General features: G+C 51.7%; 1 protein-coding gene across 1 annotated transcript in view; it reads right to left on the bottom strand.

The window, feature by feature from the left end:
- Nucleotides 1-26,851, bottom strand: part of LOC116453795 (transmembrane protein 211-like) — a 56,895-nt gene extending 30,044 nt beyond the window's left edge. The window contains exons 1-2 of the mRNA XM_032129608.1: nucleotides 26,555-26,851; nucleotides 16,309-16,447 (exon numbers count right to left, since the gene is read on the bottom strand). Of these exons, the coding sequence (XP_031985499.1) occupies nucleotides 16,309-16,447; nucleotides 26,555-26,842 (427 nt within the window). The 5' untranslated portion in view covers nucleotides 26,843-26,851. The remainder of the gene's footprint in view (nucleotides 1-16,308; nucleotides 16,448-26,554) is intronic.
- Between the last annotated feature and the right edge of the window lie 502 nt (nucleotides 26,852-27,353).

Raw genomic sequence — 27,353 nt, 5'->3', positions numbered from 1 at the left:
GGAGCAAGGATCAGAGGTGGGAGAGCTGGCGATGTCTTTCTTGGCCTCCTTCTGCCAGGCAAGGGAAGGAAGAGGCCTAAAGTGACATTTCTAAACCTATTAAAAAGTCAAGGCAAACTTTCATCCTTTGTCCTCAAAGCTCTCCAACTTCTGTAGTGGGAGAATAGAGCCCCTGGGACTGCTCCCAGCTGTGACTCCAGAGTTTCTCCTTCAAACAGGTCCAGGTTTCCAACCATCTTGTTCCCCCTTTCATTTCACTTCCAGTTTTTATTTAATCTGACTTCTCCAGTCTCCTGAGACAAACTGATTAATTCTTTTCCCCTTCATAGTCCCCTGAGCCCCTTGTTCAATCTTTCCTGCCTCAGTGAGATCTTAATAAATGCTGCCTGTGGCTGGAAGTGGGATTGGGTCTTGGCACTGTAATTAATTCTTTACTTCCTCCATGGCTTCAATATGCTATTTACAGCTGTCAGCCCCTGCAGGAGCAGAGGTTTGCAGACTGCCTCCAACTTTTGCCTCTGATTAATGTGTTATATCCACCTTGCTTTCTCCTTGCTCTTTTGCATTTCTTGCTTTGCCTTGTATCCAGTTTAGTGTTGACATAGGAAAACACTGATGGACTTCCAGGCAAAATGCAGTCTTGGAGACAACGATTGCCAGGCTTTTCTGTTTGCTTATGCTCTGTTATTTGAAAGCCTCTTAGTCCAGGCTGGCTGCTTGTGACAGGACATCCAGACCTCTTGCAGCAGCATGACCATGCTCTGACTGTAATCTCCCTAATTGCTTTCTGCAGCCTCCAGTAGCAGCTTGGGGGATTTTAACTCCAGCACAGGGACTGTCAGTCCAGGTGGAAGCAACTTGGAGGGAGGTGGGTGAGACATAGAAATGACTTGGAGGATTGGAAGGTCTGAATGAGGAAAGGGTTTGTGGCCGTTGGCAGATCAGCACAGGGGAGCACAGTGAATGCTTGAAGCCTGCAAATACTACAGAATTATGTAGGTTGATACCACAAAATATAAATAGGAGTGGATTGAAATTAATCTGGGGATAACTGGTCTGGCTGGGGGAGCCTCCTCCAGCAGGGAAGGAAGCCCCAGTGCTGGCCCTGTTTTATATTGAGGAAAGTACCTCTGCCTGGGACCTGCCCAGGGTTTTAGCAGTGAACTGGAAAGCTGCATTCAATATGCCAGTGAGGAAGCGAATGCAAATTTCCTCCTTCTCTCTCTTTTTGGTGAGATTTATGCCACCTCCACATGCACAGCCTCCTGGCAGCAATAAATCACAGAGGGGGAGGGAATGCTGCAAGGAAACGGATCCACTGCAGTTTCTGTGTGCAGGGCAGGGAGATGGGATGTGTGGGGATCAGCAGCTGCTTCCAGGCATCACAAACACACAATCCCACTCCTTCCCAGTACTACACTGGAGACCACCCACCAGAACATGGGGATTTACTTTTTAGTCATCCCCCTTCCCTCCCTCCTGTGCCAGGGTTGCGTGTGCCCAGTCTGGAATGGAGCCGTCAACCTCATCTTGGCAGAGGGGTCTATCAGAGATGAGCCCTTCCCCTGCTCCATGCCAAAGTTCTCTCCAGCATCTGATGGATCCCCCAGGACCCCAGGCCTGGGCTGCACTGCACACCTAAGTTAAGGGTGTACCCCCAGTCCCTTCAGCCATGGAAAATACACTTGGTGCCTGGTTCAGCCCAGGGAAAGCAGAAGAGCCATACAAGCAAAACACGTAAATGTGCCCTAGGAGTATCTCTCATTTGAGGACTGGAGAAGCTCCAGCAGCCCTCTCTCCTTGGGCACTGTCAGTGTTGTTGTCAGCTGTCTTCACCTCTGCCCTGCAGAAAAAGGCAGGGCAAGGCCACAGACAGGCATTGCAGGGCAGTAGCTCAGCGCTCTGCTCTGTTTTGCAACTCTGGGCAAAAGTGCCCAGCTGATCTGAAAAACTTCCTTGTCTTTCCCCAGTAGCCTCAGCCACCTCCTGGCCTTACCTTGCAGCCCCTGCTCCTGGGGCTCTGGCTGGGCAGCTCTCGGCACTGGAGGCACAGGAGATGCTGAGTCCCCTTCACGCTGGCCACAAGCAGCAAGGACAGGAAGGCACAAGAGGAACAAGTTCCCTGCAGTGCATCGTGCCAAGCACAACACTCTCCACTCCCCAGCACCCCTGCAGCTCGGCAGGGCTCAGCCAGGGGAACGAGCCCTGCTCCAGGGAGTCTGGGTTCAACCTCTGGGAAAGGCATTTGGCTGCTGCCTGGAAGCACCTGACCGTGGTTTAATCCCCTTTCAGTGCAGAGCTCTGACGAGCCCCCAGCAGAACTAGGACAGCTAAAAATACTCAAGAGCACAAAGGAAGTAGTAATTTGGGCAGGACTGAACTGAACGGATTGATCTCAAATCAAAAGGTTCAAGAAGTGCAAAACGTGGTCTCATCAGGTCAAGCATCAGAAAAGGAGCAAAGATGTGACCCAGTTGCAGAGCTCAAGAAAAGCAGCAAAACCTAAAGATTTTGCTAAACTTCACAGCAACAGCAGCAGAGCCTGTACCAGCAGTGCAGGGAGGTGCCTGCTGATTCCCTACCATATGCTGACTTTACCTTTACTGTCAGTCTAAATTCTGCCAATTATTAAATTATCCAACTTGCAGCAGGAACACAGTTAGATGTGATCCAAATGGTGTCACTACAATTATGGTAATTATCTGAAAACAAGCCAATTACTTCCCTCCTCCTCATGCCAGTTGGTACCAAGATAGCAGCTGTTCGAGGCAAATTTGTTATCACGTTACTGTACATTTGTTAAAGGTTGAGGTTATAGATTCTAGCCTTTTAAATATTAAAGATGCTATAAAGTCATGGAGTGTATAACGTATTAGGATTTTTTTAAATGTCGGGAAGGGAGAAATTTCTTTTATATGCCGAGAGAACCAGTGGGAAAGTGATTTACTCATGGTGGCTGACTGGAAATGTGTACTTTGCAATCAGCATACAACCAAGCTATAAATTAACCTGTGTCAGCTTGTTACCTCTATCCATGCAAAATGAACTAAATGCAGAAGTTTTCTGAGGATCTTTTACATTTTACATCTTTCTTCAGTTTTGGCATTCAGGATGCTCCACACATCCGGAGGCACCTTGCAGGATTGGCCCCTCTACTGGATGCACTTCCAGCAGTTTGTTCAGTTGTCAAGTGTTTTGGCTCATTTAATCATGTGAGAAGCAGCACCACTCCCTCATGGAGAGTGTAGGCAAAGGAGGGCCCAGCTCTGCCTGTAAGCACTGCCCCAGGCAAAGAGAGTTAGGCCAACGTTGAGCAGAGCCATGGGAAACACTTTATCCCTGTGAAGAGCCTTCTGGAAAGTTATGTTATCAAGGCATCTTTTGCTTTTGAACCTGCTCATATTAAGGACAGCCTTGCTTGAATTGCTGAAGGTGTCAAACACACAAAGCCCACCACTTGCAGCTCCTGCCAGGGGTGCAAATGCAGTGCCCTCAGAGCACACACCAGCGTGGCCTCTTGTTTTACAAAGACCTTTCTTGTGGAAACCAGAGTCTTTCATCTCATGTTAGCCACCATATCCTTGCTTGGACTGACCTTAAGTTTTTTTTCCATGTAATGTTTTGAAATCTTTGCCTTTGATGTGGGTAAAATACTTCTTTCAATAAATGTCAAGAGCAGATTAAAGAAAATTAAATGGCAGAAAGAAGAGATTCTGCCTTTTGGCTCAAGCAGCATTTTCATGACAGCTGAATGGATCGCTATGAAAAATGTGAATTTCTCTCTCTGTGCTCAAGGTAGATGCCAGTGGGATCTGTTTATATCCATGAGCTTTACACACACCCCCGTGGATCTGTAATTCCCTGCAGCCTGTGTGCAGCTACGGAGCCAAAGCACAGGGCAGAGCTCAGTCCCTGGGAGCAGGTTAGTGGCATTAGCCTGCTGCTTTGCTTGAAATAATTAGCCATGCTCACAGATGACCTTCTCAGCAAGCCCTAAAGCCTGACAGATTTGGGTTATATTGGAGCAGCAGAGGCAAGCACATTGCAGAGTGCTCCTTCTGGAGAAATGCTGCTGCTCATTCCCCCACCAGCCCCAGGAACTGGAGCTGGGCACTGCAGCACTGACACACCTGCATGAGGGGGTTTCTCCCTCCCATAGACAATGGATGCAGCCACTGGGCTCCAGCGCTTCCCTGGACATCCCTGGTACCTTCCACTATTCTTAACTGATACCACCTGCTTTGCTTTTCCTTTCCCAGAAAGTTCCTGTGGCTGTCAGAGTGACGTGCCAGGACTCTCTCTGCATTTGGATTTGTATCCAGTCCTACTCCCTTGGCAAGACATGAAATACCACCTCACACAGGACAGCCTAGGTTTTCTATTCCCTCCTGATCACCACTTGATTCTTCCTTTGTGTCAGTTAAGATTTACTTATTACCTTTATCCTTTCCTTCATATCATTTTCATGTTTGTTACGTGCTAAAACTGTCCAGTTCAGATTTCTCCCAGTTAAGCAGCAAAACATTCAGCCAACAAGGATTACATTTGATAGTGTTAAAAAAAAAAAAAAATTTAAAAAATAATCTAGGCAGCTGCCTGCCCAGTCGTAGTATTAGATGAGAGTGAGTGTGTAAACAGGTTTCTGTTTATCAGTCCTGCTGCTATCTGCTGCACACAAACTGCTCAGCCCCACAAAATCCAATTTCCAAGAGGTTAGAGGAGGGAACTGTTTGCAGAAACACAGCAATAGAAATCTCCAAAGCCACAGCCCTCATTACACTGACACTGAAGAAAGAAATGATGCTTGACGACTCCTGGCACCCAACGTCGACATTTACTTTTGTGGCTTTGATTGGAATTGGCCCAGCTTTGCCATGGGATTGTTTCCTCTTGTTTTTCCCTGCTTGTGTGGTGGGTGGGAGAAAGGAGCTGAGCAGGCGCTGGGCTTAGGGGGTCTGCAGCGTACCCTGGCCCTGCAGCACAACCTTCTGTTTCCCCCTAAAAAGCTTGGAAACTCAACTTGGAAACACACTGGCAGGAGAGACAGGGACACTGCTGCTGCCATCCCTGTACCAGGCATGGAGGGAGAAGGCCAGGTTGTGTGTTTAAGGTACAATGTTTTGAGCCTTTTCCCAAGACCTGGATGTAGACAGGTGCTGCAGCTCAGTCCTGGAGGAGCTGAGCCCTCTGGCACTGGAGAGGAAGGAACACAGCACTGGGAATGCCGTGGGCTGGACACTCTGACCTGGCTGCTGTAGGTGACAGCAGGAAGGATGCAGCAGAATCCAGTGGCAGCAGGGATGTGAGATGTGGAAGGAGAACATCTCTGAGCCCCTGTCACAGGCAGGAGCTCTTTGTTTATTCCCAGATAGAGTGATCAGGAGCAGCCGGCCCACCTCCCCTCCCGACACCTCCTGTAAAGGGCTGCTGCCCAGAAGTTCACTGCTTCAGTAAAACTGCAAACTGTGAGCTGATTAGATATGCATAGATACTCTTTCTTGATTAGCTCACCATTAATATTTCAATGTCAGAACTGGATGCATAGTGCCTCCCTGCTCTCTTCCTTCCTGCTTAATTAATTTTGACCATTGCCAACAACAGCCTCCGACAGATAGCAGAAATTGAAGTGGGCTGTTCTGTGACTTTGCTTGCTGTAAACAGCTATTTGCAATTCGTTTTCATACATCACCCACCCGTGACAAAGAGATCACAGTAGCAGAAAATGAGTCTCCCTCATAAGGACTTCAGAGCTCCGAGAGAACATTTGCTTATTCAATAAAAATAATCAAATAGACAATGCAGTAAGCACAGCTTGGCAACAAGATTGGTGTCTCACCTAGTAATCAGCTGGCTGTTATGCCATTAAATAAAAAGAAAGGGAGTGAATTGTTAATTTATCTTTTAAAATAAAGGGCCTTTGATGTAGGGTAGCTCATAAAAGCTGTGGTGTGGCCCAGCTGAGAGGAGATGTGATAATCACTGCAGCCCCAGCAGTGGTAGGAGCAGCACTTCATAAAATGCAGGTTGCATGGCTGCCCGATGCTCAGCACATGCATCCATGACTGATAACAGGACATGCTGCTAATAGTCTGTTTGATTTTATTGATGTGCTCAAGATAGGTGGGAGCAGGAGGAGCAGTGAGGCAGAAATTATACAGCTGTGTTTGTTCCACCCCAGCCCAGGGGACCGTCTGCCTTCATCCATCCTCCTCCTGGGCCTGGAGGGATGGGGAGCTTTCCTGTGTGACAGAAGGACAGTTGTCACCTTCCAGATCCACAGGGTCCTGAGACAACACACGGGGATTGCTGTCAAGGTGTGCCTACCTGGGCCAAAGCTGCACTAGATTTATAGGAACAAAATCTTTGCATTTCTGTGCTGCCACCAGAGCTGCAAAACAAGCCCTCTGCTACTGGACATGCTCCACATCCTCATCCATTGCTGCAAACTGTCCTGCCCCAGCCTCTAGCCTCTCCTTTCCCAGGAAATACAACAGGATGGTGAACCAAAGCAAGCAGGAAGGCAGGAGCAGCAGGCTGTAGCTGAGCTCCATCCTGTCCATGCCATAACTCAGGCTGCTAAACGCCTGGCCAGAGCTTGCCATCTGCTTCCAGTCTTCTAGGAATAACCACTGAGTAATTCAATCAAAAAGGAGAAGATCCTTGTTTCACTGAATCGTAAGTCACTCCTCAAGTAATTATAATTTTATACCCCTATCAGGAGCAACAGGGTCTGTTCATTTTATGGGCTTTAGCAGCCAGAGCTGTGCTTCTGCCAAGGTTACGGCTGGGAGGAGAACCCAATTTAACATTTTCTCAGCCATTCAAGGCTTATCCTTTTTTTTAGCTCTTTGGCTAGGCAAGTGAATAAAGCCCTGCAGGACCAAGGCCTTTGTTCAGAAGTGCTGTTACTGTAGAACATAGAAAATGTACTGGCTTGGACCAGAGGAGTTGACCAAACCATCACGAAGCTGGTTCCCACTGGTGTGAATATGCCAGGCCTGCCCTTCCGGGGTTTCTGCAGCACAGCAATAGCTGCCTAACCAGGGAGCAAAATCCTGCTTATCCCTCCTGGCAGCTGGAGGACACATGTGACTGCATCCCTCACATTCTGCTTTAGAGAGGGCAGATGAGATTCGTCCAGGGGAAAAGCCTACCTGCTTGCTCCATCCAAAGTGCCTGGGATGCAACTCATAGGGCTCAAAAAACCCCAAGAGTCTTTAAAAAGATCCAAAAAGAAGCCCTTTCTCCTTTCTGTTATGCTCTTTGGGGTAATTTTTCCACTGAGACACTTCCCCTATTGTGCAGTTTGTGCCCTCTCCCTCAGCACCACTGTCCTTTCTGGGGTTAATGCTCCACCTGCTCTTTCACTGCCCCAGATGTTCAGCCTTTTAAACAGATTTATTCCCTTGACTTTGAAAGGGCTTCACCACATTTCCATCTGTGTTTATATTTGGTGCAGGGTAAATTTCTCCTCCGAGCAGATCTGTTCCTTACCAGCAAAGGAATCCGGCTCAGCACAGACTCAGACAGGAAGGCAGAGCAAAACATTTCCGAAGCAGAGCTCGCCTGGGAGCTGTGCTACGTGCCCACAGGAGGACAGAGACCTCTGCCAGACTCCCTGCATTGTCAGACTGTGCAAAAAGGAAGTGGATCTGGCCCAGAGCCACTGCTCCTGTGTCTGTTCCCAGGGCTGGCGCCCCAGCTCACCCAGCACCACCTCCCAGCTATCCAGGACACTGAAGCCAAATCAGAGCAAGCAAAGCAGGACTGGAAGGCCCCATGTCCTACCAAAGGGTCTGACCCACAGTCAGCCAGGACTGTAGGTGTTGGAAAGACCCATTTGTCAGAACTTCATGGCTCCTTTCTCAGGGAAATCCTCTCTCTTTGCATCCCTGCTCCTAAAGCCAGACTCGCTGGTGCACAGACACCAATTGCCTGGGCAATCTGTGACACAAAGGACAGCGAGTAGCTGCCACCCAGATTTATCACTGTGTTCACCAAGGCTGGGCATACAAATAGCATGAGCTTCATCTAATCTCAGCAAAACAGATTCTGAGGCATTGGGGGGCTCGCTGCTTCACCCTAAATTTGATATCAGCCTTCAGGTTTTGGAGCAGCATGTTGGTCCTGGCAGACAGGTAATGGCTTCTCTATTCACTGCCCTGCTCTGTGTCCTGACAGGTCCTTGTCCCCCCTCTTAAATTACAGCCAGGATCCAACCAGCCCAGCAAACATTTGCCTCTCCCCCCAAGGCCAGAGACTGTCTCCATGCTGCTATTATTGGTATTAGCAACAGGCCAAAAACTTCCAGCATTGACAGAGACAAGGCTGGGCTGACCAAAGCTCCTTAAAACGCATCCCTGAGCAGACTGAACTGCAAACTTCTCCTGACAGTGCCAAGCTCCCTGACAGCATCAGAGAGGACAGGGAGGCTTTTTTCTCAGCATTACACCCTACACTCAGTCCAGATGGATGAGTCAATAAAGATGATGCGGTGTCTACACAATTGCTTCAGGATGCATGAAATTCAGCTATGAGCTCCCTCCCCACAGCAAGGGAGGACACTCAGGTGGCCCTGGAGGGGGGTTGCAGGGGTCTATCTCCATCTTCCAAGCAACAGCCAACAAACATGAGCCAAGCAAGGAGGGGGAAAGGGAGGAGTCAAACTGTTTGTGAAAAGGAACATCAGCTGAACACGTAATTACATAGCAAAGAGATAAGAGGATGTGATCCTTCTCAGCACTGTGGGCATGCAACAAGCAGGCTGGGCAGCCACTAATGACAGCTGTTAAATGATAAATGCTCTCAAGCTTTGCAGGATCTGGTTTATTACGCAAGCTGAACTTGCAAGGGAAGAGGGACCCTCTCTGCAGTGGTTCTCTGCTGCAACAACCAACAAGCTCAATTAAACTTCATGAAAGATGAGCCATTATCAAGGCCATCCCTCACCAAAAATACAAGAAGGAGTCTGCTTAGAAAGATACGGCTTGAGGAGCCTTCTGGTAACACCCCTGAGTTCCACCCTGGTGCCTTGAAAATGTTAGAATCCAGGTAAATGTCCTGTGTTGTAGCAGAAGGAACGACTGCCTGTAAACTGAAGGGAGAGTCACAGACAGAGGGAATCAAATGAAATATGGATTTTCCCATCTGAAACACGTGGCTCTGGCACAGTGCTGGGCTCCTTGGGGCTTGTATTTCCTCGGAGACAGCAGTGTTGGAGTCCCAGTGGCACTTGTTATTTGTAGTCTCCATTTATTACAAAGCACTGTTATTATTTACAGAATATACTTTTTTATGGACTGTTACTGCATCCAAGTGCAATAACTGGTCTAAGCTCAAATCCCTGGGAGAACTGCTGAAAGAGAAGCAATTCAGCCACGTATTAATATGACAAGGATTTCCCCAGGTTTAAGGGAACAAAAAATATGTTTTGTACAAGTGAAATAGGTCTTTCTTGCAGTATAAAGCTGCTCTTTTCTGATGATAGCAATGAAAGAATATTGCTTCTGTCACTGATGCCACTGGAAATGTATTGCCCCTCTCCATGAAACCAATGAAAGGACATGGCTGGTTTATTCTCTAAATGAGGCTACTGAGAAATACTCTGCTCCTGGCATTAGCCCAGGCACGCTGCTGCTGCTGCTGCTGGGACCTGGCCTGAAGGGAGGGCAAAGGCACCAAGTCAGCAGCTTTGTGCCAAATGGCAAAACTGACCTGGAGAGAATCAAAGCACAGTTTGAGAACTGAGCAGAGGAAAGAAAACCGTCCAAATGTCAGATGGAAATGAATCCCTATCTTCCATCACTGGGGTGGAGCAGGGCTCAGCTGCTCTACAGCACAGCCGGGGTCTGGCCCCTTCTCCTTCAGCAGCTCTGCACCTTGTATGAAATGAGCTGAAGCTTCGGGGAAGGCTGATCTACACTTAACCTGTGGCAGGGAGCCTGGCTGTGAGGAGAGCTGCCAGCCCCTCTCCCTTTCACTGCTGTGTTTAATGGCCTGGCTCTCTGATGAAGATTTGAGGTTTTGGAAGTAAAATCATGAAATTGTTCTCAAACCCAGATGATCTGTCACTCGAATGTATGCACTGGAGTGAGCACAGAGAAATTACAGTTTCAGCAGAAGTAAAAATTTCCTGAAAGGATGAGGCTGATGTTTGTGGTTCCACTTTCATGCCCGTCTATCTGCGGATCTGACAAGTTCATTTTCCTCCCCTGCAATATCCTCCCAGGGAACCTCTCCCAGCTGGGAGGTAGATGGAAAAAAAAGTCAATTGTTGGTTGTAACATAGGAGTTCATCAACTTCTTAAGCACACAGAGTGATGGAATAACAACACCTGGGCCTGGTGCTGGTGCCCAGCATCTCCGCGGGGTTCAGAGCAGTCCCTGCTCCAGGAAAAACCAGCCCAAGGCCCAGGATGGTTGTGGCTTTTACTGAGCTGAATTCTGGAGGAAATTAGCAAAAAATGCAGCAGAAGAGGAGCTGGATCAGTGCAAGGGAACAAAATGAGAGCACAGGTAAGCCAGGCCTGAGCAATGCTGGCGCTGGAGAGAACACTTCTTGGGCTGGGCTGTGCCCCTCTCCAGCTGCCTGGCAGTGAGCTCTGGCCCTCAGATATTTATTAGTTGTGTCAGGAATTAGTGAGAGTTCACTGACTGGATAATAACATGCCAAAGGCAGTTTTTTGACTTTGCTAATGTAATTAAAGAAAGCAGGGGGGAAAAAAAGCCTTGCACCAGGGGAGGAACCAGGGCTTCCAACAGTGTGCGTGGTGTCTCTATTGCAAGGACAAGACGTGAAATGTGGAGGGGAGAGGGTGAGGACGGCAGTGAGGACCTGAACACATTCAGCAATGCCACTGCATCAGGACTGAGCATGTTTTTCAAGAAGCTACTGCCACAAGAAGAAGGGACCGCGTGGGCTCTGTGATAAAAGCCAAGATGTTATTTTTAAACAGGGATGGGGGAAGCTTTGGGTGATTTTAAATCAAATCAATGCCTGGACAACAGGGCGCTGCTTCTGCCCTGCCTCCACCGCCAAGTTCCTCTTCCCAATCCCAAAGATATCTTCTGACAAACAACCCTCGGCGTCAACAGGATGGGGCTCCCGGGCTTCCGCAGCCACAAAAGCGCCCATCAGGAAACCGGCTGTGGGTCTGCCCCCGCCCCGGGCTGTGTGCGAGGGGGTGGGAAAGGCTGCACGGTCTGGGAACGGCTCCGACCCTCCTCTCCTTTGCCATTCCTGAGCATTTTTAGTGTCGGTTGCAGCGCTGGGCTCCCAACCCCAAACTGTCCCCTGCCTTGGGGAGATGTCTGCTCCAGTTCTGCCCCCTCAAAGTGGTGCTGTGACACTGCGCCCAAGAGCAGAGCATGTCCCCACTTTCTGCTGGCCCCTGCAACATCCTTGGACATTGCTCTCCAGCATCCCAAACAGCTGCCGGTGCCACAAGTGCATTGGAAAGGGATACTTGGCAGAGTGCCTTCCTCATGCCAGTATTCCAATCAGGATTTCTGGGCGAGGGGTGGAATGGGAGGGATCCAAGACCTCGCAAGCAACAGCATGAGAGCAATGGCTGCAGGCAAGGGAAGAGTTTCAGCGACTAATGGCAGGTCAGCAATTACCAGGCAGCCACGACCCCTGTGTTTGCTGCTCCATGGACACACTAGCCAAGGTCGGAGCAGCCAGGCAGCTCCCTCCTGGTGCTGTTTTTATCTAAGTTACTAATTACACATTACCTGTATGTCACCAGGCTGATCGATAGGAGTGTGAGGGATCAATACAGATGTGGATGATGGTGCTGTTTGCCATTCAGAGCCTGCACAAGCTGCGAGAAACAGGGCACCATCGATCTGAAAGGTGGGCTGGGATGCAGGGCGGGATGGGAGGCACAGTGAGGGGGAAGGATCATTTGTTGCCTTCCTAAATAACACTGTGACACAGACACTGGGGTAGTGTCCATGCCAGGGATCTGCCCTGGCCGTGCTGACCCCAGGCTGCGCCAAAGCTCCCACCCATCCTGCAGCTCTCCCTTGGGAATGGCACAAGCCATTTTAATCTAGATTGGTTTTCAGTCCTTGGGCATTGATACATTTAAAATGTCCCCACTGATGTGAAAATGAACAATTCTCTCTCCTTATGTGTTCTTACTGGATGATCAGTGTCTGAAGAACAGACAAAAATCACAAGGTCTCCTCATTTTGTGCTGCTGCTTAACCGACCAAAAGCTGAGGCCATCTCTGTAATGCCATCGTGCTGCTGCCAGTAAGAAGGATCTTGGCTGCAGAATGCAATCAAAATTTCCAGGAAGAAGCTCTTGGGACTACCATGAAACCTGGGATTACAGTGTGGCTAAATGAGGGAATTGCATAACTGGGGCTTTCCGCCCGTCTTGCTGAAGTCTTGTGAATGTTCTGATTCTGTCGTGGCGATGCTGGGAAATTGCTCTTTGAAACCAAAAGAACCTTAGAAAGGCACAGGCAGGTCAGGATCATTTGCCCTCAGCACTGGGTTTGTCTTGAGCAGTGAGTTGATAGTGGTAGGATTGGACAGAAAGCAGCGTGGGGTGAAAGCAAAAGTCTCCCTGAAGGCTTCCTGTGCTCGACTGTGCCTGTGCCCTCACCGAGGTGCAAAGCTCTGCAGCCTCCTCCTGCCAGGCCACTTCCCAGCCTCAGAGACCAGGGAAAGGATCAGCAGCCGTGGGGCCACTGGGAGGCTGGATCAGCCACCCCTTGCCAGCAAAGCAAGAGCCCTTTGCCTGAACAGCACATGGGGAAAAGCTTCCCAAAAGCTGGGTTTTTTTTTTTAACAACCCGGGTTTTATTGAGGCTTTTAGGGCTGCAAAAGGAGCTGTGGAGGGAGGCTGCTCATCCTGCCTGTGAGGACTTGTTCCTAAGCAGCAGATGGAACCAGCTTCAGTGCTGGAGCATGGTCACAAGCAGCTTAGTCCTACAGCACCCCCCATAATCCTTCCCTTAGTCCCACAAGCCCTCAAAGCAGAAATCTGCCAAGATTTGCTGTTTGATGGGGTTTACTCAGCCTTGGCTGCAATCTCAGTTTTCATTGGCAGCAGCCTCACTGCCCTGGGAAGGCCATTCCCATGGGAGTGAGGATGCTCTGGGCCATGGAGCACAGTCCATGCTGGAAACCTGTCAGAGGCTACTCCGGCTCTCAGCACCTCCAGGTTCAGGACACTCCTGTCAGGCTGTGACACTGCTGGGGACTGTGTGAGCTGTGACAGCTCAGAGCAGAGCCTTGGGGCTCCCCAGGGCATCACCCACAGGTCCTGTGGGTGAAGCCAGTGCCTGACACACTGTGATGGCCCCGTGCTCCTTCCAGCAGCTTCACCACTGCCAGTCACTCAAAAACTGCTCTGAGAGCTGTGCAGAGATGAACTGAAATGTCCAGCTATAAACCACAGGCCCCTGACCAGCACCTGGCAGCCACCAGAGAGGTTGTACAGGCACAGTCAGCCCTGGAGAACATTCCCTGTCCTTCCCTTACAGCCCCATGCAGCAGGAGACCTTTCTTCCTGGAATTAACTCCTGTTTTTAAAACCCCAGCAAAGAGGCTTTTGCTGAAGGACAACTGGCAGGATTTCAGCCCCCATTTGCCCTCCCTGTCCCTGGGGTCAGCCTCAGGACCCCTCTCCAGAAGCAGCAATGGGTTGCAGCTGAGGTTTGGAGCACCCCACACATAAATGGGCCACCTTGGCAACCTCAGCTATTTTGGAAGTGCTGCCATGCAGGTTTGGGAGGAAGGATCCCCCAGAAATTTAATTTTAGTGAGCTGACACCATGAACAGGGAGTGAGACCCATCTCTGATCTCTCAGGGGCAGCTTTGACTGAGCAAATGTTCCTTTATCCTTCCCCCCTCCCTGTTGCTCATTTACTCTTTGATTAGGGATCATCCTCCTGTCATTTGTGTGGATATGTTGGTTTGTTGTGTTTTTTCCTAAGGAGTGGATGCCAGGCATCAGGACTCATGTGTTCAACGTATGGTGGCAATTAGCCCAGCTCTGAACCCTGATGGCCTGTCTGCAGCTGCAATTAGTGCTCTGCTCTATCTGCATGAGGTTTTTATCTTCCTCCCTTCTGGGGCTGCAAAAGGCACAGCTTGGATCTCTAAAAATACAGCAGGGAAGTGTTAAAGCTGTAGCTTGAGCCTGACTGCCTTTGCTGTGGGGCTGCTCTCAGGATTGATTCCTGTTTGGTTCAGGAATCAGTCCTTGGCCTCTGTACCTGGATTTATGTGAGTGCAGCTCAGGGCATCTTTCTGAGACAGTGCAGAGCCTTTGGGGGCTGATTCTGGCTCTGCTGGTACCTCTGCTCCTGCACTTCCTGGCATGTTTCATGATCCTGGCTGAATGCACCTGGTTCTTTATTAGGACATTGGATTGCCCGATTCAATGTTTTATAGTATTAAGCTCATTTACTTGTGCCTTTGGTACTCTAACAAAATACCTCAAGTTGGCTTTGTGAAATGGGAAAATGGGAGCAAAATTTGGATTTCAGGGGGAAAATGTCTGGGCAGGCAGAGGAAAGGTGGCTGTAGGACCTGCTGTGTTTCATGGAAACCTGGGGTTTGGGAGAAACAAAACTCCACTGCTCTGCCAGCATCTCAAGGGGTCCCCCTGGCAGAGCTGCCCCACACCAGAAAGCTGCTCTACCAAACCACCTGGGCTTGCTCTGCTTTCCTTCCTTGCCATGTAATTTCATCTGTCCTAAAATCCCTGCTTTTCTCTGAGATAATGTGATTTTTAGGGAGGAGTTTCTCTCCCTGTCACCTCACTGCAGCTGATTTCTATTGAAAAGCTTCCTCCTAGGGAGGGAGGGGGAACAAGGAGAGAAATTATGGAGGGGCAGCATTTCTGAATCCAAATACATTAAACCATTTAATTCTGTTGACTCAGGGCTGCCTGGTTCTGAATGGGAATTAATCCACAGTGCACAAAATTAAAAAGCACAAGACAAAATGCTTAGCAGGCAATGCCAGGGTTTAAAGCAACCCATTAGCTTGCTCAAACGTCCCCAGTAAATTTTCATTTGTCAATAACGCTTAGAGCCTACAGTTTATTTACAGCCTGTTCAATATTACCAGAACCCCTCACAGCGCCTCATTTGTATTTATCTGCCACAGTCAGTTTCCTTTCCAGGGACTCTTCCTAATGCTTTGCTTTGTATCTGCTCCAGACGCAGCAGGGATGTGCCACCCCCCCAGGCAAAGGTAATGTGGGGTTACCCTTTTCTACCCCAATTATCCCCTGCAGGGGAGACCACCTGCAAGGCCACCCCGAGCCACCTCCCAGTGACCCATCCCTGAGCTGGAGCTGAGATCTGCTGCCATGGGGCTCCTCCAGCCTCTGTCCCACACCCAGGGGACCCATTGGCCGCCAGCCAGCATAGATGGGAATCTCCAAACTGGGAGAAGGAGCAGGCACAAGCAGCTGTCTCTGTGGACCCACAGCCTGGCTGAGCTGGAGCAGTCATGGCTAAAATCTGTCCTCCTCCATCTGTCCCAAATCAGATCCCACAGGATGAGCCCTGGAGAGGAGAGCGTGTAACAGGATTTCCCCCCAAAGCAGCTTGAATACTTCCAGGCAGATAACAAAGCCTGGCTGGCCCTGAGAATTTCCCCAAGGAAAGGAGTTTATTCTCGGGCACACACATGAACGGGCACTTTAATCTCCTGTCGTGGCTCATGTCCAGTTGAGGTGGTTTGGTCCAACACTCACAGACGTGGCTCCCTGCAGTGGTGACCAGTCTCCAGTGGGGTTTGTCCCTCCCCAGCTTCCTGCCCTCTCCCTCTGCACTAGCACTCCTCCGAGGCAGAAGCACAGGCAATTGCAATGGAATTTTAAGCGGATGAATCATCACCAGGGCTGCCTGGGGAGCCTGGGGGAGATACAGGACAGGCTGGGCAACCACCTGGCTCAGGTGTAAAGCTCTGAGAGGGAAATCCCTCCAGAGGCTTAACCACAAAGATGGAACTGAACACTTCACAGGGAGCATCCACTGGACCCCGAGAGGTACAGCAGCACTCGCCACAGACCCCTGTCCTACACAGCATCCTGAGCTGGGGGCAGTGAGTGGGACCTGCAGCCCAGGCTCTGTCACAGCCCTATGTATCTGTTTGGAGGTGGTCTTCAATAGATTTTATGATGAATGCAGAAGACAATCACTAAACTGAAGGGCCCCTTGCTTTTCTCCCACTCTTGGTTAGGGTTTGCAAGCTCTTCATGCTGCTGAGCTCCAAGATGCCATGAAAGGACACCCCATCTTTCCACCCCAAAGAGCAAAGCCCCATCACTTGCCTGCTGCTGTCTGCATGTAGCCAGCCAGGGTGCAGACTCGGCGCTCACAGGCTCCGCCGGGCAGCAGGACAGCGACGATGGCCAGCAGGGAGCTGAGGGCCAGCAGGGCACAGCCGCCCGCACACAGCACAGCGCTCGTCTGAAAGGACACAGGGGGCTGTCAGAGAGGTCACCCCACCACCACACCTCCCCACAAATCCCCCTCTGGAAATGGGGAGTGCAGCCCTGTCATGGGCGGCTGCTCCCACCTTTTCCCTTCCACCTTCTGTTGCTTCAATTCACTTTTAATCCTTGAGCTCGAGGTTCACCCATCCCCTGCTCCCAGGGGTTACTGGCATTGGGGCTGCAATGACAACAGCAAGTGCATTACATGCATGAGGGGCCACGTCACTAAGACAGGTGCCATTAGATGGCTGTGATGTGTGTCAGTGCCTCTGCTGAGCGCTGAAATGGATCTCATGACAGCACCTGCCTCAGCAGGCCTGGCAATGAGGAGGAATTTTGGAGATCCCACTGCTCCTCTCACTGCAGCTCTGCTGACATGGCAGGCTGCTCCCACCTCCAGCAGCCTAAAAACTGGGAAAAGCACTAATTCGTGGCAGAACAGCTTGCCCTTGGGTACAGGTGTCCAATCACTGCACTGTTGCTGTTTGTGTCCCCATTGCAGGTGACCACTCCGGCCAGTGGGATGGCACTGGCAGCAGGGACACGTGCCAGCCCAGCCAGGGGCGCAGTGTGGCCGGGGGCAGTGAAGGGACCCTCCTCCTCCAGCACCCAGCTCTTGACAGCATTCAAATAGCATGAGGACACCTCAGTCCCAGCACTGCAGCAGCCACATCAACTCCTGTCACTTCACAGCGAATTCCATGGAATGCTGCTGGCTCTGGTGAGTCACCCTGCGGTAACACCCGCCTCAGCTCCCCAAAGCAGCACAGCCCTAAAGCAGGTCTCACTCCCATCTTCCTGAAAAGTCTCGATGTTATAACCTGTGTGGGAGCTGCTCTGAGGAGGTCAGGTCCCACTTCCACCCTTGTCCAGCCCTCTTGTCCTGGTGAGACATTCTGGTTAGCAATGCACAGTTTTCCTTTTTTATTTTTCCCCCTATATCTGAGCTTTTGGGCAGCCATGGTTATTACTGAAACAACCCCCAATTCAGGTTTCCATTTACCTCCCATCACCAAAGAGGTTACAAATAATCTGCTACATGTAAATTATCCTGCAGGAACCACAGACAGGCTGAGCAGGGGAAGAGGGATTGGATTTACCCTGTGATGCTGTGGGGGGTTCAAATGGCTAAAACCCCCTCCCATTAGTGGTGCTGCCCCACAGGTCTGGCACTGCCCTACATCTACCTGTGTTATTGACTGCTGAGCTGGTGTTCAGCAGCTGGACTGGCTGGTGCTGGGTGACACAGCCACTGCCTGCAGGGTCCTACCCAGCAGCTGCCACTGCTCCAAGAAGGGACACATGGGTACTGCAGAAAGACAGGCCAGGGTAGTGTGGGCACCACCTGACACCCTGGTGTGAGCGCTTCTCCTGAGGCTGTGCAGTGATTAGAAATCAGCATCTTATTTATAGCCTATTTATGCACTGAGCAATGCAAATGCTGTCCCAGCGATAAATTAATTCCTGACATGCAATGCAAAAGGAACAGCAGTGCCAACAGCTACCCAGAGAAATGGAGAGGCTGTTCCAGCAGGGATATCTGCTCCTCTCCAGAGCCTTCCAAGCCACAGAGACCTGAATAGAAAAGTGCTGCTTCAGGGCTTAATACATGAGTTTTGGACACCCACAGCAGAGACCCCTAGCCTGTCCCTACACCTGGAGGGACCCATGGGGTTTGGGATGGGATGGAATGGGTGACCCCATTGCACAGACACTCTCCCAGCCTGGGACTCCATGGGGAAAGCAGCCACAGCCCTGCTCCCCTACTGCTCCCAGGGCAGCAGCATTGCCAAGAAATCTGGATTCATAACAAAAAAAGGATTACTCCGCCTGGCATCTGCATTTCACCTTCCACCCGGCAAAACCATCCTCCTTTGCGAGGACCATTAATTATTTAGAGCAATGAATTTTTCAGCAGAAAGGGGTCTTGTGAAGCAGGCTAGTTCCTCTCTTGTGTGAAGCATATTATTTTTAATGATATAGGTTCTCCTTAATTGTGGTAGCTCAAATCCCCTAAAAACTCACAGTTCCTGCTGGAAACAACTGATGAGGCACTCAGACTGTTAATCCCCACAGAGAGGTGTGAAGGTCTTTTTCAGGATGAAGTGACAGGAAAAAGGCACAAACAGGATGGGTGCAGGTGAGTGCTAAACTGGCAGAAGAGCTGGTCTGGTTTGGCAACAAGACTGAAGGGTCTCAGGGCTGGCACCACCCTGATGTGCACAGGGGTGGCCAAAAACCAGAATCCAGCCAGGCCTTGGCAAAAGGAACACATGTCTTGTTGTGAATAAATGTGAGGAAATTCATGTGGGCAATAGGTGAAGGTGAATGGTGAGGTTTGGTTGCTGCTACATGGGCCAGGAATGCTGAGCCGCTGAATGGCTGCCAGGCAGCTCTTGGGGGCAGAAGGGGTGGCAGGGGCACAGCTGCCCCAAAAATAGTTGACAGTAGAAAAGGACACACCTCTGCTCTTTGTCTGGCTCCCACATTCTGCGGGGGTGCCACGGCCAGAGCTGCCTGAACACAAGGTGTGTGCTGACATTATCTGCCAAAACACTGCATATGCTCTTGGAAACCAGAAATTTTGCTTTTGTCATAACCTTTCCAGGGCCTCAGCTGGGATTTATCCCAAGTGCTCCTGCCCTGTACTGGAATTGCTCCTGCAGATCAAAAAGCTGCTTCCAAAGAGAAATAATAAGGTTTAAGTTTGAAGAAGTCCATGGAGCAAAGGTACCAAAGAACAGCAGCTGAAATTCTCTCCTTCCCACCATGCAGTACCTCCCTCTCTCCTCCTGTTTGTGCCTGTTGCATCTTGAGCAGAAAGGAGAGGATGCAGGAAACAGATGCAAAGGCTGAAGCCCAAAAATAGATAGGGTGGGGAGGAATAATGGGGATGCAGGAGGCTGCCTGTGAGAGCCCAGCTCAGGCAGGGCAGGAGAAAGCCCATTCATCCCAGCACAGAGCACAGCTCCCGGCGCAAATCCTGCCAGGGAGGAGCAGGGCTGCCCATCCCCATCCCTGGGCATTGCTGACCCCTGTCAGTGCCAGGGAGATGCCCCCAGGGAGCCCAGCAGCCCGGGGCTCTGAGCAATCCCGCCTCTGCCACGCTGGGAAAAGACATAAAACCGTGTCAGATTTTCTGCTCCCACTCCCAGGGAGATTAATTGTTTATCCCCAAACAAATTAATCGTCCCCTGGTGGGACTGTAAATATGCCTTTATGTAGCGTAATAAATTCCGATTAACAGCAATCCCCTGCCCGTTATTTTAGTGTTTTACAGGTCTGACACATGCCATGGCTGGGCCATTCACTAAGCAATACATCTGCTGAAGATGCTGTTTCATTCACTAGAAAAATCAAAATTAAAATGTCACATAATGGCTGTCCTGGGAAGAATTCCTTAATAACCCTAATGAAAAGTTTAAAAAAGTTAACTCGTCTTTGAAAGCCAGAATTAAAGCAGGAAGGGGGAAGGGAAAATAAACCCTCCAGTCCAATGTTTAGTGCTGAGAAACAGTACCTGGTGTTTGGTTCAGCAGAGGTAAACCAAGCTGGCAAAGCTCCTGCCATCACTATGAACTGAGTCATGATGCACATTAGTTTATTAATTTAATTTATTAATTGGCTCTTGACCACCCCCAGCAGCTGCCATCCTGGATGGGACCTGTGGTACCCTGAGCAGCAGGCTGAGGGCAAGGTTACAGACTGCTGGGGTGTTCCAGCCCTGCTCAGATGCTTAAGCACCTTTGGAAAAGGGGGCAGAAAATAAATGCCCTAAATAACTGGGAAATAAAGCCACAGGCTCAGTGAGAAAAAGAAAGTGAAGGTCACAGCGTGTCTGGCTTTTTGGGGGTATCTGTTGAGAGAAAATATCTAAGAAACCCCAAATGAGCTGGAGAAAAACTGTAAAGTCAACTGTAAGAGAAGAGGTGGCAAAATTAATCCAACCATTTTCATTTTTAAATGCAGCCCTTTCCCATCAGAGCTCTGTGTTTAAATATTCATTACGGGAATTTGTTTTGGGGTCAAACTGCATAGTGCTGTACCTGCAGAGATAGGAACTGAATGAACACCAAGATTTTAACCTTGTTAAAAAACCAAATCAGTGCTGGATGGAGGTGCTGAGTGGGGGACCCGAGCTTTGGGATTTTCAGGAATGTTGGCAGGACCCGGGAGGCCAATGCAGGTGTGGGCAGGTGCCTTCTCTGCCTCCTCCTCGGGCAGAGGCGCCGGGGATCTCGGTAAAACTCAGGAATCTCCACCGGGGAGGCGCTGCGTGCCGGGGTGGGCGGATGGAGCCTCGCAGCTCGCTCGTATTTCCCCCACACGAGGCACAGAAACAAACAGCCGCCATCTGGGCGGCATTAACGCGACGGCCGGGAAGAGGATCCCACACATCCCACACATCCTCGGCTTCTCCTCCCCGGCAATTACCTTCCTTTGGGCGCCATCTGAGAGCTTTCTCCTGCCTGTTTGATCTTCCTTCTCCATCCTGCTCCCATAAAATGACATCCCTGCCCAGGAGCGCTGGGAAGTGCCCAGTGTTACCCGATCCCCAAACCAGGCAGTACTGCGGAGCTCCGGGGGTGATGCCACCAGGGAGGTGGCTGATGTCTCAGTCCCCTGAGCTGGGATGTTTTGGGCTGAGCCACACGGATGCAGAGGAGGCACTGAGGCTCTAGCCCTCATTTCTTCCCCTTCAAATGGGGGATTTGGGGGATGGGGACCTGCCCACACCACAACGTGCGCAGGGGGTGCCTCTGCCCAGCCGAGATTTAGCTGCTTTTGCACAAAATTCAGCACCACCTCCACTAAAACAAAGCTCAGCCAGTCCTGGCCTTCCAGGCAACTTTTCCACTTTCCAGCTAATCAGGATATTCAACAGAACACCAGAGGGGTTAATGCCCAAACTGATTCAAGGTGGGGGGGGAAGGCATTTTTTTAATTAGAGAGAAAATAAGAGACAGATAGTACGTCTGATGAATTATGGCTGTCTCTCTTTCAGTGCCATTGCATCTGGGGATGCTGGAAAGCAGTTCCTAATGGCACTGCTTTATCTAAGAGGATGATGGATAGTAGTGAAAGAGAGAGAAAAGGGAAAAAGTAAGACATTAGCACATCAATGGTGTGCCTGTGACCTCCATCAAGGGATTCGAACCAACTTAATGAAATTTTAATTAGGCAGCAAGCAGAGCACTGTGCTGGGTACCCGATCAGCCCTCCTTCCCCTCACTCTGTTATTATCCTTCTCCGGGATAAGCCCTTTCCTGGCGCTGGCAGCCAAGCCGGGCTCATCGCCGTGGCCAGGGAATGCCCCGCGGGTCACACAGCTCTCCCATCTGGCTTTTCCTCACAAAGCCAGAGGAGGAGCCCGAAGGGAGTGGGATTTGCCGGCTTAAGAGGATGGAGGGAATGTCCCACTGTCAAAATGTCCCTGCCGTGTCCCTGCCAGCCTGGGGCAGACTCTGCTCTGGGCCCTGCAAATGGGAAATGCAACGCTCACCCAAGAATGTCTCTGGTGTGCCCAGAGGATGCCCTTCCCAAGGTGTAGAGTCCAGGATTTGCTCTTGTGGAGGGGGTGTGTGGGCAGGTGACCCCGTGTGACCTGACCATCGCTGTCAGGAGTGGCCACAGCTCAGCTGAGCCCCGGCTGCTGCCCAGCCCTGGCCCTGCAGTCCCGGAGCTGACACCACCTCTTTGTTTCAGCAAAGCAGCTTCCCTCTCCCTTTGAGAGCAGAGAACAGAACTAATCCTGAGAGCAGCCTGGCTGCATTTTCAATCAACTTGACCTCCCACGGCCCACCCTTAAGCTGGTCCTGTCTCAGCACCCCTTTCAGCCCAGCTTAGCAGAGAGCAGGTCAGTGAGTCCTGGTGATGGTTTGTGACTCGGGCGCAGAAACATGGGGCCAACAGCCCAGGAAGTACAGTTTCCCCAACATCAGGTATTTTCTGTCCTGTTAATGTAGGTCAAAAAACTCTGGGTGGCTGATGAAAGCAGATAAAGTCTGCTGCAGGGTAATGTGTGTGAAGGTGGTGATGTCAAGAATTCCTTACACTTAGCCCTTACAACTCTCGCCAAGGTTGTGTAAGTGCAATTAAAAATCAAATGGACTGGCAGACAGAGTCTGGTCTCTTGGGAAGTTCTTAGGATGAGGAGCTAAAAGTTGATTTTCTGATAATCCTAAGTTAATGCGCTGGCCTGATACAGGACTCTGGAGGCAGAGCAGACTCTGCCTGAGAGCCAGCACACACTTGAGTCCCTGTTGGGGTCACACTGCATCTCTCCCTTATCCCAGAGCCTGTGCTAGAAGAGGAGTGACAGATTTTCCACAGAGTGACAGATCCCTTCCCATCTCCACGAGCACTCCACGTGCTTTTTCACTGGGATCAGGGCTGCTGTGTAACTACTCTGCAAACCCAGCCCCAATGGGCAAACCCCAGATGACATCAGGAACTCAGGGCTGAACTGACATGGTGAGAAACCAGCAATAGAGATTTCTGAAACCCTTCAGCATTCCTAATAAAAGGGTAAGCATGTTTATTGTACATTTTCACTAAGCTTTGCTGAATCTTTTTAAAACCCAGGAAAGACCCACTAAAGGAACTGCTGGGGTTGTGCAAAGCCCCCCCTGTCCTGAGCAGGTCATTTTAGGCTCTGCTCCAGGATGCTCCATAGGCAAATGGTCCATGTGGTTGTAACCTGAATATCATGGGCTGATCAGCTTCTTAGTTATTTTAGATTACATGCTTGGCAAAGCCTGAAAATAATTGGAGACTATCTGGAAAAATAAAAATAGAAATTTGAAATGTGGCAGCAGTAGCTTCCGAAGTGCAGCACTGAGACAGGAACCCATGAGCCAAATGCTCCCACTGAAAGAGAAAATAAATTAGCTGAGGATGAAGCACTATTTTGCACGTACATGGTGATCTGGCACCAGGAAAAAGAAAAGCCGTGAGATGCAATGAAACAGCTCAGACCTCAAAAGTTCACCTGTTTTTTCATTTGGCCTCCCAGGAGCAATCCCCTTCCCCCACGGTACCTGCACCTCTCTAGCCCTCACAGCTCCAAGTCCTCCCACAACATATTCTTCTTTCCTTTCACTGTCTGTGTAAGGGCCTCACTCACAAACTGGCTGGGCCATATCACCATCACCATCCTTTCTCCTCTCTGGCTCCAGCCAAATCCTCTCCAGTTTCCATCAGCTCCTGCAAAGGTCTCAGCTTGTCCACAACATCTGCGGCCATCAGGAATATTTTATTATATCCCACCCCATCAAATAACAATCATGATGCTGAGCACAGTGCAAAGCCTCAGCAGCACTAACAGGGTTAAATTAAAGGTACCCATGATATTAGAGAGCTGCAAAGTAATTATGAAAGGAAGCAGAAAAAAGCCAGCAACTCTAAGCAGACATGAAGGCCCTCTTAAGAGAAGAAAGGCATGTTAATTAACCTCCAGACATGATTCAAAGCATCATTTGTAGCATGATTAACATAATCCCCCAAGTGCACACACAACTGGCATTAACGATCATTTGCAGGACTGAACGCTCCCCCACCCCTTCAACAAATCGGCACATTGGAGCAGGGAAACCCTGGAACAGCACTGAGCCTGCACGCTGCAGAAACAAAAAGAACAATGTTCCCCAGGGATGGGCATCCCGGCTGCTCCCACCCCTGTGCGCTGCAGGTGGGCGTCCTCCCCAGGTGTGCTCTCAGCATCCTCCCAACGTGTGCCACCAGCTTCACTCTAGAAGAGCTCCTGAGCCCCGCATCAGCTTTAGCTCCCTTGCCTCCGGCAGCCCCAGCTCCCACCCTCCTGCCAGCAAACTCCACTTCAGCAAACGCTGGAGGCTCTTTTCAGGAGCTCCCAGATTCCTGTCCACGTTCGGCTTTCACTTAAAGAGAGAGCTGCCCATCAGATCGCTGGAAAGATTGGAAATGAACGTCACGGCTCTGAAAGCAAAGAAAAAAGAGCCGCGATTTCCCCAGCTCTCCAAAAAGGAGAGAAATCTCCTGCTTGAACTCGTGGACAGGGTTCCCAGCACTCGGCTCCCCCCGTGCTGAGCACTGAGGCGTGCGGGCTCGGAGGCTGCTCATGCAAGAAAGCCAAAGCTGTCGCCTGCCTCAGCAAAGCTGTCAGGACTATTTTATTATATTCCAGCCCATCAAATAACCATCACAACAGGTATTCTCCCCCTCATCATGCCAGAAAGCTGGTAAGGGAGCACTTTCCTCTGAAAGAATCTGCACTGTTTGTTGTTCATTAATTACTTGGGTGGTATTAATAAAGGTGACATGGACTTGTCACCAAAATGCCCTCTAAATTCCCCTCAGTACTGTGATTATTCATCTCTTCCACAGCCCAAGCTCAGGAACTCAGAGACTTTGTGCTACATTATATTCTGGATCTCAGTGTGTTCAGAGACTGAAGCTTGTTCAAATGAGTCACTGCTGAGCTTCGTTCTTATCTTTAAAGTTTGTTATTGCTTGGAAGTGTTTATCTGCATCACATTTGCAAAAACATCTGAACAAAGGCCAGCCCGTGGAAACAAGAGCATTTTTGCACCTTTTTATATAAATAGGAAGGAGTTGATACAGCTGGTTCTTTTTGCAATTCACAATATTTGTCTCTAATGCCAATTTTAAGGACCGTGATGGGATTTAAGCAATCACACGCAGACCTGGTGTCCTGGGAGAGATAACAGCGCAGCTCCATGGCAGGCTGAGAAATCCAACTGCTGACACCCTTTGTGCCGGGCACAGCCACGACTTCCCGGGGATCCAGCCCCGGTTTGGGGATCCTGCCACACAGTGACCTGGAGAGAGTCCAAGCTCGTGTGTTCTGAGCAGAGCCAGGGAAATCACACTCACAGCCTCGGGGTAAGAAGCTAAGAACGAAGGGAGAGGAGGGAGAAAGGGCAGGGGCAAGCGGGCGGTGGGATACCGGGCCGGGCTTTGTGCGGTCCCTGCACACACCCAGTGTGACGGGCGGCTCTTTGTCACCCCGGGACACCACAGCAAGCCCGGGCCCCATGGGGCACCGGGGAGGTCTGGGCCTCCTTCCTTCCTTCCTTCCTTCCCAAAAGAGAAGGGCATCCCCCCGGGTGGTCGGGCAGGGGGACAAACACGGACCCCCACATCCAGGCTCGATTTGTGGATCCACGCGTCCCAGGGGCAGCAGTTCCAGCCACCTCCCTGCTCCCCCCTGCACAGCAAACTCAGCCGGCAAGTGATGCTCAGTGCCCCGCTGGGAAGCACAGAAACCTCTCCAGCTCCTCCCTGACTCCCTCCCGCATACCCAGCAGGAGCCTGCCCGGGCAGGGCGGGGGGATTTGGGGCCCCGGCAGAGCAGGGTGGCCGGGTCAGCCCCGCAGCACTGCCGGGGCCACGGCCGGGCCCTGCACCGCGGCCACGCTGGGGCTGCACTGACCACCAAGCTGGCACGGGGGTTCCATGCAACACCCCAAGAACCAAAGCATCCCAAAAAGGGATGTGACCCCACAGGGGCCACGGAATACCCAAGAGGTGCTGAGGAGGTGCTCAGAAGCAGGACGGGTGGGATGCAGAGGATGAAAAGGATGCTGGAGAGAGCACGGGAAGATGCAGAGGATGCTCGAGGGCAGCATGGGGGATGCAGGGGATGCCTGGGATGCTCTGGGCAGGACAGGGATGCTGGAGCAGGTCTGGAAGACAGGACAAGGGATGCTGGATGACAGGGGACCTTAGGGACGTGAGGAAGACAGAGGGATACTGGAGAGCCTGGGGCAGGTCTGGGGGGATGCCAGCAAGTGATGGGGTGACACCGACGAGCCCAAAGCAGGCAAGGGGAGGATGCAGGAGAAGTGATGGGGGATGCCGGGGAGCTCGAAGCAGGCGGGGGGGATGCCGGGGAGGTGACGGGAGATGCCGGGGAGGTGATGAGGGATGCCGGAGAGCCAGCAGACACGGGGGATGCTGGGGATGTGATGGGAGATGCCGGGGAGTCCAGGGAAGGGCAGGCGAGATGTCGGGGAGCTGACGGGGGCTGCCGGGGAGCCCGGGAGAGGCGGTGGGGGTGCCGCGGCGGGGAGGCGCTCACCTGCCAGGAACCGGAGGGGATGTCTCCGAAGCCGCCGGGGCCGGCGGAGCCGTGGCAGCCGCGGGGCGGCCCGGCGCAGCGCCAGAGCAAGCCGAAGCCGGCGGCAGCGCGGCCGGGCGGCAGCAGCCAGGCCGGCGAGAGGAAGGCGGCGGCGCAGGCGGCCAGGAGGCCGGCGGAGAGCAGCGCCCAGAAGCAGCCGACGCCGCTGCACATGGTGCGCCGGCGGGGCAGGGAGCCCGCGCCCCGCGCCGCCCCCGCGCCCGCCACCGGCACCGGCACCGACAGCATCGGCGGCGCGGGGCGGCCGGCGGGGCCGGGCGCGGGGCCGGCAGCGCTGCCCGCGCCCCTGCGCGCTCCCTGCGCGCTCCCTGCGCGCTGCCTGCGCCGCCCCCCCCGCGGGGCGCGGCTGAGGACGGGCGCGGTTGCGACACCCGCGGCGGGCGGGGGGAATCCGGGGCGGGGGGAGCGGGGTCACCTGCGCGCACGGTTTTGGGGGGGTTTCACGCCGCTTCTCTGCCCGCTGCAGGCGGCGGAGCGGCCCTGGAAGAGTCGGGTTATTCCTGCGGTTAATTACCGGCGGTATTTTTAACCCTCCCTCAGGGCCCGCAGACGGCGATGCTGCGGCTCCGCTCCTGCAGCTCTCCCGGACAGGGACATGCGTGGGGAATGCGGGGCTCAGGGGAACTCCTCATAGCCCGGGTGTCACCGCGCGGGGGATTTAAACCCTCCGTGGCAGGGAGGTCTCGTACTCGGGGTCTGCTCGCTCGGGCAGCGTTATCGTCTGATCCCGCAGGTTTCT

The sequence above is a fragment of the Corvus moneduloides genome, chromosome 20 (assembly GCF_009650955.1).
Source record: "Corvus moneduloides isolate bCorMon1 chromosome 20, bCorMon1.pri, whole genome shotgun sequence".
Taxonomy (NCBI): Eukaryota; Metazoa; Chordata; class Aves; order Passeriformes; family Corvidae; genus Corvus; species Corvus moneduloides.
This window is presented reverse-complemented; position numbering and strand designations above follow the sequence as displayed.